The 21,975-nt window shown below is 38.4% G+C and overlaps 2 protein-coding genes across 2 annotated transcripts; both read right to left on the bottom strand.

Moving 5' to 3' along the window:
* Positions 1–1,737: 1,737 nt before the first annotated feature.
* LOC116719392 (anionic trypsin-2-like) lies at positions 1,738–3,496 on the bottom strand. Its single transcript, XM_032561897.1, has 6 exons — positions 3,462–3,496; positions 3,044–3,256; positions 2,773–2,961; positions 2,397–2,458; positions 2,176–2,297; positions 1,738–2,086 (listed from the first exon to the last, which is right to left on the bottom strand). Exons 1-6 carry the CDS (start codon positions 3,494–3,496, stop codon positions 1,937–1,939), a joined length of 771 nt encoding a protein of 256 aa, XP_032417788.1. The 3' UTR covers positions 1,738–1,936.
* Positions 3,497–13,193: 9,697 nt separating this feature from the next.
* Positions 13,194–20,745, bottom strand: LOC116720195 (vascular cell adhesion protein 1-like). The gene is made up of 5 exons (XM_032563323.1): positions 20,448–20,745; positions 16,985–17,263; positions 16,512–16,838; positions 14,688–14,942; positions 13,194–14,515 (listed from the first exon to the last, which is right to left on the bottom strand). The coding sequence occupies exons 1-5, from the start codon at positions 20,515–20,517 to the stop codon at positions 14,343–14,345; spliced, it is 1,104 nt and encodes a 367-aa protein (XP_032419214.1). The 5' UTR covers positions 20,518–20,745; the 3' UTR covers positions 13,194–14,342.
* Positions 20,746–21,975: the final 1,230 nt, after the last annotated feature.

Genomic DNA, 21,975 nt, shown 5'->3' with positions numbered 1-21,975 from the left:
ATCTCCTCTGGATCAACAGGTTGGACCATCGAGCGACAAACAATTGCTCCACCGCCCCTTAACGGTGCAGCATCTGATTTCTGGAATGAGCTGCAGGTGTGACAGACTTCTGGAATAATCCCACAGATAATCTATAGATCCTCTATAGACAGAGCACTCACACTGAACACAAAACTGAATCCGAACACCTACATTCTGAGCACCCAACTCTGCAACACATCAGGTTTTGTTGGTTTAAGACTACAAGGTCCAAAGATGCACCGTTTTCCCTCTTATTAAATCCATTATTTCACCATAAAACCACACTGCACTCTTCCATTTGGGAATGTAACACCTCAGACACCAGCTCTCAATTTGTTTACTTTCAATTACCCAATTAAAATGGATATTTATCTTTTGTTTCTTTAGGTCAACCCAGAGTTTGGTGTCTGCTGTGCTCTGCTCTGTTTTTCAAATCACTAACCTCCATACATCCCAGCAATGCCTCCAATTGTTGGAGATTATACTTTCTCAAGCTAAGTTTATTAGGTTCATGAGGTTCAAGAAGAGTCAGCGAGTTGAAATCATGAATTCCATTTGTTAAGACTGGACAGCAGCACTGGTCCATTGTCATAACAACACAACAAAATGGCACCTAACAAGTTCCTATTGTAGGCCTGTATCTAAGCTATGCCCTGAAGAGGGTGATTCCTAGTGTGTCCTTTCTTGCAACCTTAGCTTTGTATATACATATAAATATGTCACATTTATGCTTGCCATTAAAATATTTATTTACCAACTAAACTAAATATTAAGTTTACTAACTAATTGGGATGTGCTGTGTTGGCGCAGGGGTTAAGCACAACCCACATAAGGAGGCCTTAGTCCTCGTCGCGGCTGTCGCAGGTTCCATTCCCGGCCTGGCGACCTTTGCCGCATGTCTTCCCCCTTCTCTCATTACCCACTTTCCTGTCAATTAACTATCAAATAAAGGCCACTAGAGCCAATAAAAAACCTTTAAAAAGAAAATGTTTACTAACTAATTATGTAGCTCATGGCTAAACTTGAAGAAGATCCTCTGATCTTCTCCAACAACAGCAAAGGTTTCAGTGTTTGTCTATTTAATGTTTCTAAAGTTTAAGTTATTAGAAAATGTGTTCAAAAGTTAGAATTTATCAGAATATGTCCACCACATCCATGCAGATGTTATTGTTTTGTACATGAACTGCTTGATGCAGATTTTAGATTTTGTTTCTTTAATGACAGTTTAACAACTTTTAAGACTGAAAATATGCTCAATATTTTATTGGAAGTCTGTTATTTTCCTCACTGATAACCAGAAATAAACCCAATAAAACTTCTTCCGTTCCAGAATTGGACTTTTAAAATGTTTTTAATTATTGAACTTTTTATTTCCTTTATTAAAATGTGATGTTTTTTATTATTTATTTCTAAGTTATTTGAGTTTTATTATTAATTGTTGTATTAAGTGACTTTGTTTCATTATTTTTCTGTAGCTCTTGGAGTTTAAAGTTCTCCAGAACTAAATCATATATAGTCTCTCCAGATCTGCACAGTTTAGATGCTGCATGTTCATTTCTGATGTAAAATAAAGACAAAAACTGAATAAATTTACTTCTGGAGATCCTCGTCATGTGATTTAAAACTCATGTCACGTTTGTAGACTCAGTTCAGGAAAAATATAAAGTGAACAAACTGAACCATGAATGTAAAGACGATCAGACAGGAAATGATTCCTTTTCATTCATTTATTGATTTATTTTTTCATTTCTGAGGCAGAGAAAGCTCCATTAGGGAGGTCAAGGTCAGGTGAGAAAAAACAAAACTATTAATTTTTCCTAATTCTATAAACTTGTAGAACAAACTGATGAAGATATAACTATAAAATTACATCTGACAGGAAATTTGATGACAATTTTTCATGATAGTTTATGTTTTATTTAAGCCCAATTGTTTTGCTTATCCACTCCATGTATTCACACACAACCATGCTAATAATTGGTTTCTGACATGCATGGTCTTTTCCACTGTCAGCAATCACACCATAAATCTTCTTGTTGAACACCACTCCTCCACCAGAGTCACCCTGTAGGAAAATTTATAACAATATATTTATGTTGTAAAACAGAAACGTTTTCTTTTCTCTGTGGAGAAATATTGAAGAAACAAACTTACAAGACACGTATCCTTGTTCTCTGCTTCAGCCATGAATAGATGCCCACGTGTTGCCGCGAAGAAAAAACCACTAACTTTCATGTTGACACACTGAAGATATGGTGGAATAGGAGCATCGAGTGCTGCTGAGAAATATGAGAATCATAAAAGTTCTTCACTTAACCTTCTCTGTACAGACAGAAACAAAGATTTTACTCTCATAACTTCAATATTTCTCTCACAGCGCGAATTATTGGGGCTGGTTATCGTTGATCCTTCTCCTGCCAGCTGAACTGTAGCACCACTGAAACACAATTAGGATAAATGTCAAAAATGATGACAATGTAGAAATTGAATCATTAGGAGGAACAATGAAAGAACAGAAAATAAATCCATGAAGGATTTCATCCACAGACATAGGAGTGTCCACCTCCAGTCCTCAGTGACGGTGTCCTGCATCCTTCACATGTCTCTGGTCCAACACACCTGAGCTAAACAGGTTCTGGTTCTGCTGGTGGCCTGATTACCTGACTCAGGTGTGCTGAAGCAGAGGCAGCAGGACCAGAGAAGTGGAGACAGAAAACCTGAAGTCATGTTTTTGAGCAGAGAAAGACTTACATCGTAACACGATTATTGCATCTTGGTAGCAGAGCAGGACGGATATTTCTTACTGGTCTCTGAAGCTTCAGCAACATGATGTCATGCTGCTGATGCCATTGGTTAACATAAATAACTGGATTGTGTTGGATTATTTGTTTCTGCTGTGTAGCAGTCCGTGGATGAACTCCTAACGTTGCTGTGGTAGTCCTGCAGAACAAGTTAGATTAAACATGATACACACAGAAAACCTGATCATCTGCAGATAAAACTGTCTGAATGACTTTCCTACCATCCTGGCTCCAACTTCCAGCAGTGAGCTGCAGTCAGGATCCACTCAGGGTGGATCAAAGATCCTCCACACAAGGTCGTCTCAGTACCATTGTTGCCCTCCAGCCGAACATGATAAAGACGCTCCTTGTCATCACAGTTTTGACCTCCAATGATTCTCTTGTGCAGAGAAACATGTGAGTTCACTGAAACACCTGAAGAAGAAAAAGGAGGACTTCACTCAGAAATCAGGTCCAAACATGGCTGAAGGAACAGAGAAGAATAATCAGTTAAAGATTAAAAAGCATTACAGTTCAAATGCAAAGAAGTTTCAGTCTGAAACAGAATCAGAGGGAAGTTGGAGAGTCACAGAGAGCAGCAGCCTCCCTGGAACCAGTAGGAAGCGTCTCCAGTGTTTCCAGTGTGTCCGCTCACCCAGCCCCAGCAGCAGCAGCAGAACCTTCAGCAGAGCCATTGCTGGTCCAGCTTCCTGTGAATGTCTGCAGTCCTCCAGCACCTTTTAAACCCTGTTCACAACTCCCTGAGACACTTATCTGTCCAATGACAGGACAGACAGTGATTTGTGCTGAGATCTGCATACAGACTAACTTTAAGAACTCAACATTCTAAAGAAACTTGAAAAGGTTCTTGTTCCCTTCACAGATCATTTCACTAATAACAAAACATTTACTCCTCTTGTAACTTATAGAATGACCAAATGAAACAAGAGTGTTTTCATTAACATTAAGGAGTTGACTTAAAACAAGTAGCTCCTATATTTTGCTACAAAGTTACTTATTAGTTATTTATGCCTTTTCTCAAGTGAACTGAGAGGTTTGCACTAGAAACTAGACTAAAAATAATTGGTTAATTTTCTGTTTTTGCACAAGCTTGCAGTGAGTTTTGCACAACGGAAAACTTGATCATAAGCTTGATGAAATAAAATTGATATTTTGAAGGTAGAGAGAATCCTTGTTTTCAGGTTGATGTTTTGTTTTTACAAAAAAAATGTTTGGCTTCTAATCTACAAGAATTCACATCTGCCTTTGCTTAATTATTTCTGGAGTTGTTTTGGAAAGTGAAGCAGCCGCTTCTGTGGATTCATACTGATGCATGCAACGTGAAGTGGGTGAGAAAGAACAGGTGATTTCTGTTTTGTTGCCATAAAAGATGGAGTTTTTGGACTACTTGAATGACATCTATGTTAACTGTCTTCCAAAAGGGTGAGATGAACGTCCAGATGTTCATACATCTGCAGGAGGTTTTCTTCTGCTGAGATTATGGAAACTGAGTGGATCCCAGATCCTTTCAGCAAGTCAAAGCAATCAAAAACAACTGTAATCTGATCTGACAGCAAACATGGAACATGCAGTAAGTTCAGCTCCCTGAACTTACACACTTTGTCTGACAAAAACTCACAGGAACTAAGTTCCCTCTGTGTCTCACAGGTAGCAACTTGACTTCACAAATTTCTGCACAACTGAGGCTCCAAATACATTTAATGCCTGAGAAACACCACCCTGTTAGTATCTCAAACCATGCATTATGTATAATCCATTTTATACATACAGGACAGTGGACAGTTATCTAAAAAATATTTTCTTGTGTTTATATGGGATTTTATTTTATAAATGCACACAGACCACTGAAGTGTACACTAGTGCATGATACAATACACTGCCACCTACTGGCCATCTATTGCAAGTGCAAGAAAAAATTGTTGAATCCAACATGGCAGACAAATGAAAAAGCATGCCGACCAACTCAGGAAAATCCAGTCCCTCCTTCTATTGTAGGTGAAAATATATTGTGACATAAAGCAACTCCTAAAGACTAATACTACTGATGTAGTTTCCAAATAACAACTTTGTTTTTGGAGAAATTACAGCTGATCACCTGTCCACTAAAGTGGACGTCATGCATCAGTGACAATATTTTGACAGGTATTTATTGATGTCATCACTCTGACTATAGATCTACAATATGCCCCATTTCCAGCAAATATCTTGGCTGTAAAAACAATTTTATATTTCAGTTCTTAACTTAAAGATTTAAGAAAATAAGTGATTGTTGGTATTTTATTTTGTAACAAATTAGGCTTTATTGTGGTTCTTAAAAAGAAACTATTTTTATTGATATGTAAATGTGTTCATTACATATATTCATTCCAAACTGACCATGATGGACAGAGTGACTTTAATGTTCAATGCATTACCTCCGTCTGTCATGATGTGTGTGATAGAAGTGTGGGCCCAAATGCAGCAGGCAGGAGACGTAAAAGTTCTGTTGTAGATTTAAGTGAAAGATCAATCTTCCAAAAAAATAGTCCAAGGAACAAAAATGAAGATACCATGAGGAAACCAGGGAGAAGGGACGAGGAGCAGTGGTGTGGAGTAATTAAATGATCCAGTGAGTAATAGACTATGATTTGACTAATTAGAGATGTGAAGAGATCTGCTACTCGAAAAAACAAACATCTGTTTTATGTGGCCAAAAGTTAGTTTGATGTAATGTGGAGTTAATGTGCTAACAAAGAGCAAGTTAAAGACAAGCCTAAATATAAAAAAGTAGAAAAAGATCCCTGATTCTACATTATGAGAAACAAAAAGATTAATATAACTAAAATGTCCTTCTTAAAAGAAACTATGTATACTTTATAGACCAAAAATTATCCAAGAAGTTTAAAAGGAACACTCTGTTATGGAAAAAAGGACTTTTTGTCATTTTTCTATCTGTTTTATCAGCTTACACGCAATGGGTGAACTAAACAACTCTGACATCAGTTTTCTTCCCCTCTACCTTGAGAAGAAAACATTTGTTTAAAAATCCTGGTATCTCTAAAAAATAGCCATTTATGTTTCTATTCCTACAAAATATCTAAGATGTTACGTTCATAATAATGAAGTTTTCCCTGTAATGACTTTCTTGAAAAGAAATTCTAAAATAAATATTCCTGTGTGTTTTTTGACTGAGATTTTGAGATAATACATCTTTTTTCAATTGTAACATGTTTTTAGAAAGATTTTCAAAAGTTTATTGAACAGCAAATTTATTCCATGTTTACTTTAATATAATACAAATTGGTTTTCTAAATTTGGATGAAGAGTTAAATTATATTGTTCAAGATGATCCTCTCTCCAGCTTTGTTCATAATGTATGAGGTTCTAGAAGAGTCAGCGAGTTTAATAAGAATCTATTAAGACCAAAATGCAGCACTGTTCCATCACCATGTTTCTTTATGGTACAACACAGCAAAATAATGTCGAACAGTTTGTGATTACTTTTCTAGGTTTTTATCTAAGCTGCCCGATAAATAGGGCGTTCCCCAATGTGTCATTTCCTTTATCCTTATGTGTGTATGTGTAACACCAGGCTAATATGGCCTGGTGGCACCAACTAGTTCAAAGAAAACAAGGGGGAGGCAATAAGTCAGAACAGAGATCACTTGAGTTTTAAACAATTTTATTCCCAAAGGGATAAAAAATTCTGTTATTTTAATACAATAAAAGGGTTGAAAACGTCTCCAGTCCCAGGTAAATCCTCAGCTAGGAACTCCTACAAGGCTGGAATCCTGGCAGTCTGATACAGGCGGAGGAATTTGGGGTTAAGGGATCTGACAGTTCAATTAAAATCTCGTAGGTGGATGTGGGCGCTGACAGAGAGGTGTGAATCCAGGTATGTGCAACGGAGGCTCTTAGGTGAAAATGGGGGGAGAGCGGCCAGACTGTGGAGTCCGGAGCCCAGTTGGGTGAGGAGCAGTTATTGAACAATGAAGATGCGATCTTTGTCAGGATGGGATTCCAGGTTTGATTAGCAAATCTCCTCTGGATCAACAGGTTGGACCATCGAAGGACAAACGACTGCTCCACCGCCCCTTAACGGTGCAGCATCTGATTTCTGGAATGAGCTGCAGGTGTGACAGACTTCTGGAATAATCCCACAGATAATCTATAGATCCTCTATAGACAGAGCACTCACACTGAACACAAAACTGAATCCAAACACCTACATTCTGAGCACCCAACTCTGCAACACATCAGGTTTTGTTGGTTTAAGACTACAAGGTCCAAAGATGCACCGTTTTCCCTCTTATTAAATCCATTATTTCACCATAAACCACACTGCACTCTTCCATTTGGGAATGTAACACCTCAGACACCAGCTCTCAATTTGTTTACTTTCAATTACCCAGTTAAAATGGATATTTATCTTTTGTTTCTTTAGGTCAACCCAGAGTTTGGTGTCTGCTGTGCTCTGCTCTGTTTTTCAAATCACTAACCTCCATACATCCCAGCAATGCCTCCAATTGTTGGAGATTATACTTTCTCAAGCTAAGTTTGTTAGGTTCATGAGGTTCAAAAAGAGTCAGAGAGTTGAAATCATGAATTCCATTTATTAAGACTAAAATGCAGCGATGGTCCATTGTCATAACAACACAACAAAATGGCACCTAACAAGTTCCTATTGTAGGCCTGTATCTAAGCTATGCCCTGAAGAGAGTGATTCCTAGTGTGTCCTTTCTTTCAACCTTAGCTGTATATATACGTACATGCAAGCACTTAAAAGAGATAGAGGAAAACACAGCAATTACATATTCCTAACAAGAACTAGTTTTAAGATATCATGAGACATTTTTTGAACCTGCAAAAGTGATATAGAAATAATTCAGAATGAATGGCTCGTTCCTCTAAAGCAGCTCTTCATGTCAGAGATCGTGTCACCAAAATAAAAAGTCCTGTGATGGAAAAATTGCATTAAGGTCACATCTGCTAGTCAAGTTATATGAAATGCTTATGAACTCTCACCAAAAGAAATATTTGGGTTACATGTAGAAGGTTGGAAGTTGTTTTCTACAGTTGTATCAGAACCAGACTGTCTCACCCTTTGTTGTTAATTCTTTATCGTTGGTATAAAACTCATGTGTTGTCTCTGCTTGACAGAGCTTTTCATCCAGACCTGCTTCATTACTGATTGTCCTACAAGCTCTCTGTATTGTGCACAATATATGAATAAACCTGATTGAGTGATTTTACCTGAACAGTGCTTGGAAATATTTTTTTTCCACGACAATTTGGTGCCGTGACCCGGATCCCTTGACTGGACATCCGAGGAAGTCGACGAACAGCGTTTGGCCAACCTGGGCTAAATTCCAGCCTCAAACCTCGATTTGGAGAGATGAGGGCTGTTGGTCGGCTCCACGGCTCCAGCGCTGGGACCAACGAACTCAAAACCACTGTTATCAGGTGGGACACTCACTCAGACTAACAAATTAATTTGACAAATTATAAATTATAAAAGCTAAAATAGCAAAGGATCCGATAAAACTTTCACCCTGGGGAATAGAGATTGACGGTGTTAAAGTTGAGTTAAAGTCCCACAGGAAAACAATAAAAAAATAAAATAAAAATAAACAAAAATAATAAAAACATAAATGGGGGGTGAATGTCCCCCCGACAGCCAGTGTTCAGGCCGACGGAATAAAGGGAATTACGGGTTTCTAGGTTAGAGTCCTAGTGAAAGTCCTTAACAGTGAATAAGGCAGGTATTTTCTTAAGTTTTGGTTTTCTAAATTAATCAATCAATCAATCAAATTTTATTTGTATAGCACATTTCAGCAGCAAGACATTTCAAAGTGCTTTACATCATTACAAACACAGAAACACAATGCAACATAGAATCAATAATCAAAACAAAGCATTAAGTCAAGTTCCATCAATAAATTTGTAATTGATTACATTTCAAATACAATTCCAAACAGGTGGGTTTTTAGTTGAGATTTAAAAGAAGTCAGTGTTTCAGCTGTTTTACAGTTTTCTGGAAGTTTGTTCCAAATTTGTGGTGCATAGATGCTGAAAGCTGCTTCTCCTCGTTTGGTTCTGGTTCTGGGGATGCAGAGCAGACCAGAACCAGAAGACCTGAGAGGTCTGGAAGGTTGATACAACAACAGCAGATCTTTAATGTATTGTGGTGCTAAGCCGTTCAGTGATTTATAAACTAACAACAGTATTTTAAAGTCTATTCTTTGAGCTACAGGGAACCAGTGGAGGGACTTTAAAACTGGTGTTATGTGCTCTATCTTCCTGGTTTTAGTGAGAACGCGAGCAGCAGCATTCTGGATCAGCTGCAGCTGTTTAATTGATTTGTTGGACAGACCTGTGGGAACTAAACCTTTAGAGAATCCGAAAGACCTTTTCGGAAATAAAGGTCCCTCTTAAAAGGATTAAGAGAGAGATTTTTTTTTTTTTTTTTACAAAAAAACTGTTTGGCTTCTATTCTACAAGAATTCACGTCTGCCTTTGCTTAATTATTTCTGGAGTTGTTTTGGAAAGTGAAGCAGCCGCTTCTGTGGATTCATACTGATGCATGCAGCGTGAAGTGGGTGCGAAAGAACAGGTGATTTCTGTTTTGTTGCCATAAAAGATTGAGTTTGGACTACTTGAATGATGTCTATGTTAACTGTCTTCCAAAAGGGTGAGATGAACGTCCAGATGTTCATACATCTGCAGGAGGTTTTCTTCTGCTGAGATTATGGAAACTGAGTGGATCCCAGATCCTTTCAGCAAGTCAAAGCAATCAAAAACAATTGTAATCTGATCTGACAGCAAACATGGAACATGCAGTAAGTTCAGCTTCCTGAACTTACACACTTTGTCTGACAAAAACTCACAGGAACTAAGTTCCCTCTGTGTCTCACAGGTAGCAACTTGACTTCACAAATTTCTGCACAACTGAGGCTCCAAATACATTTAATGCCTGAGAAACACCACCCTGTTAGTATCTCAAACCATGCATTATGTATAATCCATTTTATACATACAGGACAGTGGACAATTATCTAAAAAATATTTTCTTGTGTTTATATGGGATTTTATTTTATAAATGCACACAGACCACTGAAGTGTACACTAGTGCATGATACAATACACTGCCACCTACTGGCCATCTATTGCAAGTGCAAGAAAAAATTGTTGAATCCAATATGGCAGACAAATGAAAAAGCATGTCAACCAACTCAGGAAAATCCAGTCCCTCCTTCTATTGTAGGTGAAAATATATTGTGACATAAAGCAACTCCTAAAGACTAATACTACTGATGTAGTTTCCAAATAACAACTTTGTATTTGGAGAAATAACAGCTGATCACCTGTCCACTAAAGTGGACGTTATGTATCAGTGGCAATATTTTGACAGGTATTTATTGATGTCATTACTCTGACTATAGATCTACAATATGCCCCATTTCCAGCAAATATCTTGGCTGTAAAAACAATTTTATATTTCAGTTCTTAACTTAAAGATTTAAGAAAATAAGTGATTGTTGGTATTTTATTTTGTAACAAATTAGGCTTTATTGTGGTTCCTAAAAAGAAACTATTTTCATTTTTATGTAAATGTGTTCATTACATATATTCATTCCAAACTGACCATGATGGACAGAGTGACTTTAAAGTTCAATGCATTACCTCCGTCTGTCATGATGTGTGTGATAGAAGTGTGGGCCCAAATGCAGCAGGCAGGAGATGTAAAAGTTCTGTTGTAGATTTAAGTGAAAAATCAATCTTCCAAAAAAAATAGTCCAAGGAACAAAAATGAAGATACCATGAGGAAACCAGGGAGAAGGGACGAGGAGCAGTGGTGTGGAGTAATTAAATGATCCAGTGAGTAATAGACTATGATTTAACTAATTAAAGATGTGAAGAGATCTACTACTCAAAAAAAAAAAAATCTGTTTTATGTGGCCAAAAGTTAGAAAAAGTAGAAAAAGAGCCCTGATTCTACATTATGAGAAACAAAAAGATTAATATAACTAAATTGTCCTTCTTAAAAGAAACTATGAATACTTTATAGACCAAAAATGTTCCAAGAAGTTTAAAAGGAACACTCTGTTATGGAAAAAAGGACTTTTTGTCATTTTTCTATCTGTTTTATCAGCTTAGTATTTCTGTAACTGCCCAACTCTGCCTACAAGTGACACAAACAGGAAGTGTAGCTTTAAAATAAACAAATAATGGAAAGAGAACACCCAAGTTTGCCTAAATTAACTTTTACACCAATTTTTACGGGCATTAAACCATTTTCCCAAATCTTCCTGACTTCAAAGAAGTTAAGGACTGATGTCAATGATAATGGCTTCCCCACAACATGACACCCACCCACAGGAGAGCCAGCCGTCCACTGATAGCGACACACACCATTTAGCAGAATGGGACTCAACTCCACTTTGATTCTTAAGTGTTGAGTGTGCCGCAGCAACAAAGCGGTGTCTGGACAGAAGCATGATAGATTCGTTTAAAGCAGGGGTCTCAAACTCCAGGCCTCGAGGGCCGCAGTCCTGCAACTTTTAGATGTGCCACAGGTACAAAACACTGGAATGAAATGACTTAATTTCCTCCTCCTTGTGTAGATCAGTTTTCCAGAGCCTTAATGACCTAATTATTCTGTTCAGGTGTGGTGCAGCAGAGGCGCATCTAAAAGTTGCAGGACTGCGGCCCTCGAGGACTGGAGTTTGAGACCCCTGGTTTAAAGGGACCTGAGATAATGTTGTGTTGATTCAAAGCCCGATATGTGAATTAGTTTCTGTTCAAGCCTCATTTAAGCTCTGGCTAACATGATGAGGCTTAAGAAGCACGGTCATTCAGAACAGCAGCCCACGTGTACACCTCCACACACACACACACACACACACACACCCACACACACGCACGCACCCCCCCCCCCAGCACACACACACACACACACACACACACCCCCACACACATCCCACTCACCCTAATTCCAGCACAGCATTTTTTCTTAGCAGGATGTAAAAATACAGGACGGGGAGGAAAAAAGTGTTTCTGGGAATGAATGCCCTCACTCCACCTTTCAGTTAAATCCTCCCAAAGATTTCTGAAGTTGTCTGGCTGGTATTCGTAGGAACTTTGGCAATAATTTCCGCTAATACAGTAAGTAGCTCATGTTTTTCTTTGTAAAGCATGAGCACATCTATAAGTTAGTCATTTACTTCCTGATAAATGAAACCATTTTAAACAAAATACCAAGAATAACCCAAAAAAAAGGAAGCATGTTTTTTTTTAAAGAAAATGGCCCTTTATTTACAGTTTCAAAAAGCTTATATTTCCTGCACAAAATATTCATTTTTTTCAGTCATTTGCATGTCTTATGTATTATTTTCACAAACAGTTATAAATACAGTCAGTGGTTTCACAAGTGGCACAGACGTTCAGAGAACACTTTGACTACACACGTCTAAATAGAGCTATAAAGATCTGTGCACAGACACATCCACCGTGAAACAGTGTGAAGCTGTTACAAGCTCAGAAGTATTTTTCCTTTCACTTTAACTTGAGACCCTGTTTTACCATATCCGCTCAACACAACACTATGTTGTTATTCATTATTCTCACGTGAAAAGCAAAAGAAAATTCATATAAATGTTTAGATTCACAGCAACCTCTGGAAGAACCAGAAAACCGCGTAAGTGAATGGAGGGTTAAAGGTCAGCGTCAGGATTTCCACACAGAAGTTGGTCTTCATCAAATGAATCCTCTCCTTTTCACACTCCCTCTCAAATGACTTACAAGTCAAATAACAATAATTCAGATATAAATGCACATTTTTTAAAAACTAAACAATAATCATAATGCTCACAAAAGATTAGCGTCAGAAAATGTTCCAAATACCCAGCAGGATGCTAAATTTTCACTATTCATAGAAAATACATCTTATGAGGGATGAACTCCGAATTTGAATCATTTTTGCATCATATGACAGAAACTGAGCCGAGACTCATATCCTAGCCATTTGAACTAAACATAGAGTATGTTTACGCGACACCGCTGCCTGGATACTTCCGGTATCTTTGGATATTGATTGGGAAAAAGTTCCACGCCGCGGAGATACCTAGTCAGCTGTAGTTGTCACGCCAGGCCACTACAGGGCGCTGTGATTTTAGCATGAAATAGAAACACATATGCGCTTCGACCCTTAGCTTCCATCTGAACAAACTGAACAGGGAAAGCAGTGCAGCGCCATACCACCCACCATTGTTTCTGCTGTTATCTGCCTGTGCAGGTGTAGAATAAACCCTACAGCAGCGCGTTCTGCGCATGTGCGCACTGGTGCGCAAACAAGCGGCTGGATCGCAACAAAAATGTTGCGGTGTAGCTGGAGAGCAGCTCCATGTAATCTGGACTGTAATTTCTGTTTTTTTTGTTAAAATGAGCAACGTTTTTAAAAGACAGCGAAATTAAAATGAACGATTCCTGTCACACACAGACATCTATGCAGAATTTCTCTGACTATAAATAAGAAAAACATGAAAGTGCATAGCAGAGAAAACCAATTCTCCACCACAAAGTGGACTGGGATACCTCAGTGTTCAGATTTTGGTTTTGTTTTAGCCGATGTTTCACCAAGGAATTAGAAACTATTAAGATGTTACCATTTTTACTGCTGATCGTAAACTGTTCCCGACCGTAATCGTAAACCGTACTCTGAATGAGAAGCAGACAAGAAAGTGAGAATGTGGAGATTCAGCAGAGGCGGGGAGATAAATTCCCACCGGATGTACCACAGAGTTAAACATGGCCATAAATAAATGCCACAGGCTTGGTCTGTGGCATTTTGCCAGCTGATTTAATCAAAGCATAGTCCTGTAGTGCATTATAGCGGTCAAAGTAAAAGCAACAAAAAAATATTATTATTCTTGATGAGAAAAGTTGCTTTCTGACGACTAACTCACTATGCAAATGAGAACAACTTTTTAAGAGTTCAGTCGCATTAAAATACATTTTAGCAGAGCATAAAGGAACAGATATAAAAGGACAGCTCGCAAATGGTAGGCAATAAAGCACTAAATAAATATGCTAAGTGGTGCATGACATCATGAGCTATGTATTTGTAAAAAAACAAAACAAAACTGTGGAACAAGTTCACTTCAGGCATGAGAGCTTAGTTCAAAGTATAAATCATTTCCTATGAGCTTTCACACTGGACTGACAGTTTTGGCATTAACTGTGTCCCTTTACCTTCGTCATTAAGAATCCATCAAAGTACAAATAGTTAAGAGGAAATTACTGTAATCCGTGGTGGCCTGAGTAAAACATGCAACCTCCAGATTCCAGGTACAAAGACTTCCTGCAAATTTCTGACACTAAAACCATCTAGGAGGAAGCGAATACTTCCATTCAAAAAGTGGAACGTCTTTCATGTCCGTGATGGGAAAAGGGAGAACCTGCAGCAACACCAACCTGACTCAGATCGGAGGCACTGCAGCGAATCTTCAACCTGCCATTGTCCTTCCAGGGATTTGGTTTTTACTAACAAAGAGGAATCGTGGTGGGATTCATTGAGCCCAAACGGAAAACGTCCTTTAGTTGGTACTTTCCCATCTTGTTCTGTTTGTAATAAAAAGTGTAGATGACTCCTGCGGCGATCAATATCACAACTGCAGCAATTACTACGGCGCCTACTATGTACGGGATGAAGTTTTCTGCAGAGAAAAAGACAAAAAAGGGAACAGAGATGATTCAAAATACCCAAACAGTCAAACTTCCTTCTTGGGGTGATGTGAGTTCAAGCTAAATAATAATACTGGAAGAAGTACTGCGGCTCATTTCTCGGAAATGTTAAAAACTTTGGAAACTAATCCTGAGGAAGCTCACCTTGGACTGTTACGTCAAATCTAACACTGACGGAGTTCACGATGTTGCTGGCGGTGCAGACATATTGCCCTCCGTCCTGAAAATCCACTGAGTCGATTTTCAGATCGGTCACACTGATGTGGCCTCTGTTGGACGGCAGCGTCCAGTTGTACCGAGGTTTGGGGTTTCCTTCAGCCAAGCAGGTCAAATGGAGAGGTCCTCCTCTAATGATGCTGATCGGAGCGGGATCAACCGGAACCTTCAGCTCAGGTCCGTCTGTGTTTTTACAACAAAGAGGGAAACAAAATGGAGTAATTCAAACACAACAGAACACATGAGAAAAAAAAATCCCTATACGTGGAAAAACACCAAGATTTACTGTCGGACAAATGCTTCCACATTTCAAGGGACGTCTTTCACCAAATCTTACTTATGGAATGTTTGCTCCATATACACTGTAGCTGTCATGTATTTTTGAACACAATGTAAGCTGAGTTTCCATTACAAATGTGCACAAAATGTCTTACTAATATCTTACTAATGTTGCAAAAATATAAAAATAACACAATTTTGCAATTGTGCTGTGTCAATTAAATAAGAAACACAATTTAAACCCTTGTGAATGTCAGTTTGCACAACACGACATTGAAAAACACAATCCTCCTTTTACTTCCTGTCGTCATCTTTGCCTTTTTCGCCAGTAGCAACGTCTCATTTTTCATCATGACTCATGCAAGGTGAAAAATGTGTTTTCATTGCAGTTTTGTAAAATAAGCCAATTAGGATACAGCCGAAAAACCACCTCATCGTAGCGCCGCAACCTTTCAACGAAAAACGTGGGTTTTATCGTGAGCAAATTTTATTTTCAGAATTCCAATTTGCACAATCATATGCTCAATGGAAATGCAGTGATTGATAATTTTAAAAAACGGATCAGTTACCATTAAAAATACTGCATGCATATTTATGAGGCTAATTTTTAACTATTTGACAAATCATTTTTATTTGCTCTGTTGCTGATTAAGAAGAGACCAGTACAGTAGAAATTTTCTCAAATATATGTACCTGCATGGGAACATCAACAACAAATCTCCTGCCCACTAAGACAAACGACATGTCATAAATGGTTAACCTTTTTGTAATTAATAGGACAAAAGTTACGTTTTGTGCAGGAATAACAAAAAAGAGAAGGTTAGAATTAAATGTCCATTTCCAAAAAAAAAATCAACCATCGTAGAGAATCAGAGCAGCTGACAATGATCTCATTTATAGCCTATAAAGTAGACAGTATCAACAAGGAGCTTATCTATATTATATTTTTATGCAAATAACTCACTTGATTTTTTTTTTTTAATTAAATTACACCCAAATGACAACAATAATTCACTTTTATTGGTTTAACTGTGAAAATGAGTTTGAAAAGGTTTTAAAGTTTCAGCAATATAACATTATTAGTGAATTTCTGTATTTAAAAAATAGTTAAGTACTGAAAAACATAGTGCTTTATGCTCATTTCTCTGAAATGAGTGAGAAGACAAAGGAGTCATATTTAACAAATAGAGGTTTTAACTAGGCTCGTTTTCAGATTAAAAGTAGCTTTTCAAAATAACAAAAGGAAGTATTAAAGCTGACATCTATTTTTTAAAAATCACTCTGTGATGGTCTGATGCAGTATTCTAATCAGAAACGTTGTGTTTTCATTAGATGCAAGTCAAAATTACCATCATTAACAATAATAAAGTTTTGAAAACATCAGTCGGTCTATAATCAATCTAAATAATGTTTCATTAACTTCAACTTTTCGGTAATCTAATCTATGCAGTCTGTGTGTCTCTCTGAACTTACAATAAACTGTAGCAGTGGTCTCCTTTGATTTCACCACTAGAGGGGGCTGTGGTCCTTCAGCTCCCAGTTCCAGCTTGGCTTCACACCAGAACTGGACTCCATTATCTTCTTTTGTGCTGTTGTAGCTCATAGAAAGTAAATCATTAACTGGTTTCTTTGCGGTATTGCTGCTTTTCACTAGACCCAGAAGCGTGTGACCTCTGTAAAAGGTCACAATGAGGTTTTCAGCCGGAGCGACGTTCTGTACATCACACTGCAGCGTGACCTCTGAACCCTCAATCAGAGGTCCAGAGGGGTTTAAGCTGAAGGACACACTTTCTGGAGGTTCTGGGGAGAATAATAAAAAATAAAAACAATAAGAGCAATACCAGTTCGTAACATCAAGCAATGAAACATTAAACATAAAAATATATCATGGTGAAAACAATGGATAACAGTAACTCTAAACGCTTTGGCAACATTAATTAACTTACTGTAGACAGTAACAGGCAGGTCAGTGCAACACTGATCATTCATTATGGTAGTATAGTAGCACTTTGGAGTTAAATCCCACTCAGTCATTTGGTTCACTGTCCAGGTCACTGTGCTTCCATTTTTGTGAGGAGTTCCAAGAGAAGCTTCCATATTTATAACACTGTCATCCAGGGGAAAACAGGTCTGCTGACAGGCTACACATGTAGCAGAGGCTGGATCACCAAACTTCACCACCAGCCTGGACGGAGTCATCACAGGTTTATCTGGACAGCTGTAATCTGTGAGAAACAAGGACAATAATATTATTACATTTGAGTCCTCTCAGAAGTCAAAACACAATATATTTAGCCTTTGTAAATATACAATTCACATAGGATAAAGTTCTTAGGAACTTAGAGATTTGTTAATCACCATTTTAGTGTTTAGATAGTGCTACTAACTGGTATTTTATTTTTTATATTTGACTTTATTCAACCCAGACACAGTCAGTACTGTCGATCTGGTCTTGGAAATGCTGGATGAAACGTCTCACCTGAAATTGTTTCTATGTAAAAAATATTATCTAGATTCTAGAAGCTCCTTCCTTCTGCCTAACATCATTTAGATTTTGACTACGCTGCCTCAGTATGCTCTGGTTCACCACTTACTTTGTCATAACATTTCTCTAAGCAGACTAAAAGGAAGTCTTTGCTTTGCTTCCAGGTTGTTAACGTTTTCAGGTTGTCTGATGTTGGTGTTGCTCATGGCAGCAAGTTACCTTTTCATGAGCTGCTACTCTTCTATTTGGTGCCTATGAACTGAACCGTTTCATTACTCTAGCCCAAAATCATTTTCTCACTTCAGAAAATAAAAAGATTGAATCGTATTTATCAAAGATATGAAGATAGCATGTCGCTGCAGCAGATGATCATATCAGACAAAGACGATAGTCTTCAACTTACTAAAGGCTCCTTGTGAGTGTTGGAAGCAATAATATCACAATCCTAATATCATGCAGCCCAATTATCTAGTATCTAAAGACCAAAATCAAAGATAAAGTGGCTCTGTTTGTGGAAAAAGGACTACTGTTCTTGAGCATTATAGCTCAAATTCACGTTATATATCTAAATATATTGTAAAACGTAAGGACATGCAAGCTTTTTTGAAAAAACATAATTACGTAAAGTAAGATGACAAAGATTCAGTTGTAGGCGCAGGTCATTTCACGCCTTCCTCATTTCAATAATCTGTAAATTGGCAGTTTTGTACCTAGAAATGTCAAGTCACATGTTGGGTACTCCGGCTTCCTACCACAGTACAAAACACGACTGTTAGATCAAATAAAATCCTTAGTTCTGCCTCTAATCTGACGCATGAAAAGTTACGCACATTTGAATATTTCTGCTTTTCTCTAAGGATCTCTGGTTATGCAACTCCAATACATAGTCTGTTAATCATAGGAAGTTATTCAGAGGTCATGATTCACAAGAGTCAGCTGATCATGACAAATATGTTAGTTTGAGAGTCATCAGATCATTGGCAAGCATTAAACAGAGAGAACGTCTGAAGGAGACACAGAACTACTAAAACCGAGTTAAGAACAGTCCAACACGTCACTAATAACTGGAAGGAAAGTGAAGAACTGTCACCTTTGGGGGAAAAAATAATAATAATAATCAACAATCTCTTAAACATTCGGTGAGATCAAATCTAAGGAAAACAACAGAAGTCAAGGTTGTGTTTCAAAGCAAAAGTAAAAGTATTTCCACAGGCACAATGTGAAGGGAACTCTGAAGGTTTCCACAGAAAAGCTTCGTAGCCATAAGAAAACCACTAATCAGGGAGGCTAACTGAAGAAAAGAAAATTGCATTTGCCAACGAGCACAAAGATTGGACTCTTATGCTGTGGTGGCCCAGAGGTTCAGCACAACCCACATAAGGAGGCCTCAGTCCTCAACACGGCAGTCGCAGGTTCAGATCCCACTCTGATGACCTTTGCCACATATCTTTTTCTTCTCTGATTACCCACTTTCCCATCTGACCACTCTCAAACAAAGGCCACTAGAGCCAGCAAAGCCTTTAAAAAATAAAAAGATTGGACTGATGCAATCTTTGAGCTGAGGAAAGCAATGAAATACTAAATACTCTCCGGCGTTATGGCGCATCAGGGTAAGAAGAGAGCCAGACAAAGTGATGTACCCATCTTCCCTAGTGCCTACTGTACAAGCATGTGGGATTAGTGCTATGGTCTAGGGTTGCTGTAGTTGATCAAGTCCAGGTTCAGCAACATTATGAGCCCAAACAATGTTGCGTGACTTCCTAACTATCTTGGATAACCAAGTTACTCCATCAATAGAATTTGTCTTCCCTGATGGCATGGCATTCCAAGATAACAAGACAACGCCAGGATTCGATTTGTTAAAGAGTGGAGACATCATTTTCACAACTGAAACGTCTGAACTTTAGCCTTACTGAGAACTTTACCCTTACTGAGAATATCTGGAATTTGCTGGCGGAGGCTTTGTGTAGTAGTCAGGCTTTTCCTATCATCTGCACAAGATCTTTGTGAAAACTTAATGCAACAGTGGATGCAAATCTTGAGACATTACAGAAGCTTATCAAAACAATGCTATGGTGAATGTGAGCCTTAACACTAACTAAATATTAGTGTAGCCACACTTTCCTAAAAAAATACTTTTGGGAAGTCATTTTTGGCCAAAAGTGATTTTTTTTTTTTTTTTTTCTTTTTGCCTTCAACATCTTTTGACAGTAGGGGGGAATTTTTTTTTTAGTTGTTGTTCCAAAATCACTTTTGGCAAAAAAAAAAAAAAAAGACATAGGCTATTATTTTAGGAAGGTGATTTGAGTGTATATTCATATACACACTCAAATATGCATACAAACTTTTATAAATATATCCATTAGTCTACCATTTAGGCTTAATATCTAATTACATGTCAGTAAGCATATGACCAAAGTCAATTTCCTTATTTGGGCCCACAAACTTGGCCAGAGAAACTGATTCTGATTCTAACTGTGATCCAAACCTTGAATAATATAAATTGTACTCCGAGGTTAAGGTTTTATTAAAGCTGCTGCCAATAATCATTTTCTCAGTGGTTTGACTTTTTTTTGTTTGTTTTGTTTTGTTATTTTACACAAAGCAAAATTCAGTTATATTATCTTAAGTGATCGATACAATTTTAGAGACAACTCTTTAAATTCAAACCTACGTAAACGCAACACACATCCTGAACAATAACGCCACAAAAACACGCAAGACATTTAAAATCTAACAGCAGGAATAATAAATCCACGGACTCCGTTTGCAGTATTAACTAAACGTGAAGCTTAAAACGATCTTTCCCGCTGGAGAAAACATCTGGTCGGTTGACTGGCCTGCCTGGAGAAACGGCCATCCCGAACCTTTCCACTCGGCACCGACGGAGGATGAAATCCCGGGGCGCAGGACGGGAAACTCACCGCACGCGGACACATGGAGGCTCCGCAGGATATTCAGGAAAGAAACGAGCAGAAAGAGGCAGGAAAACATGTTGTCGCCTTGCGCTTCAAATGAAGTCGAACTCTCTGGTCGCAGAAAAAACGTCCCGAGGCGGAAAAGTGCCCGACTGCGGCGTTGAAGTGAAATTTTAAAAAAGCGTCGGACTCACAAGACACGCAGGGGGGAGGCGCAAAGAAACTTCTGTAGTTTCCCACCGTGGCGTTTCGCATTGAGAAGCTGAAATTGAAAGTGGAATTGGAGGTCGTGTTTCAGCACGACAATGAATTACGCGTTTTGGGAAATCCCGGTACTATCAGCAGAGGGGAATATGTTCCGTGATTCTATCTTTATCTCGGCCTGGCTGGTCTAAAGCGATCAAAACACGTTGTCACCCTGAAAGGAAAAGAAAGTAGATTAAATCACGTTAGTCCTCTTATTTTCTATCTTTCCAGATTGTGGAAAACGTTTTTGTCATGCGAAAGAAATATGTGAATAGTGTCCTGGCACTGATGAATGCTGGCTCCTACTAATACAATATAAGTAAAACATTGATGACATTTTCTAATAGTGTAATCAGCGTTGGCTTGAAATGGATGGTGACCTAGGTTACAGACGAGGTCAGCGTTGCCTGGTGGGTCCAAAAAGAAATTTCATTAGTCGCGCCCCAGCAAGTTTTCTTTTGCTTCCTTGCAGAATACTCATCTCCACCCTGTTAGCATTGTAAGAAGATAGGGCCGTGTATGAACGCAGCTGGGTGACCCTGAATGCTCAACAGCTTCAAACATAACCCATGTCACTGTTTCTAAAGAACTGGGGCCTCATCTCATCAGCAGTGGGTTCAAATTCAAGCCATAAACTTACATAAATTGTTTATGTAATAGTGCTGGCAATCGAATAAAAAAAAAAACTAAGCAGATTAATCACACTCTAGTGCTGTGGTTAATCATGATTAATTACAGGGCGTGCTGTGGTGGCGTAGCGGTTAGCGCAACCCGTATTTGGAGGCCTTGAGTTCTCGACGCGGCCGTCGCGGGTTCGACTCCCGGACCCTCGCCGCATGTCTTCCCCTCCTCTCCTTCATTCCTGTCAGCCTACTTTTGTAAAAAGGGACACTAGAGCCCACAAAAAAAGATCCCCTGGAGGGGTAAAAAAAAAAATCATGATTAATTACCATGCCTGACTTTGTAAGCTTGAAAAATAAATATGCACACATTTTCTTGCAGGACTGATGACCTGGGCAAGCTCCTCCTTCTCCTGCCGTCCAACCAATTAAAATGCAAGCAGTTATTTGTTTGTATTTTGAAGCAGAAAGAAAGTGATGTAGATTTCCAGTACTCAACAGCAACTAAAGGAAACGTACTTCACTATACAAGCAGCAGAAAACTTGTTCAGGGGACAAGTGACTTATAAGATTTTTTTTTCTAGTTCTTGGGTTCCCCACTCCTGTCTGCCTTCGCTCTGGGCAACTGCCCATGGAGCACATATCAAAAACCACCACTGTACTCATGG

Source organism: Xiphophorus hellerii, chromosome 5 (assembly GCF_003331165.1).
Source record: "Xiphophorus hellerii strain 12219 chromosome 5, Xiphophorus_hellerii-4.1, whole genome shotgun sequence".
NCBI lineage: Eukaryota > Metazoa > Chordata > Actinopteri > Cyprinodontiformes > Poeciliidae > Xiphophorus > Xiphophorus hellerii.
The sequence above is the reverse complement of the archived record's forward strand: the minus strand, read 5'-3'. Positions and strand labels throughout refer to the sequence as shown.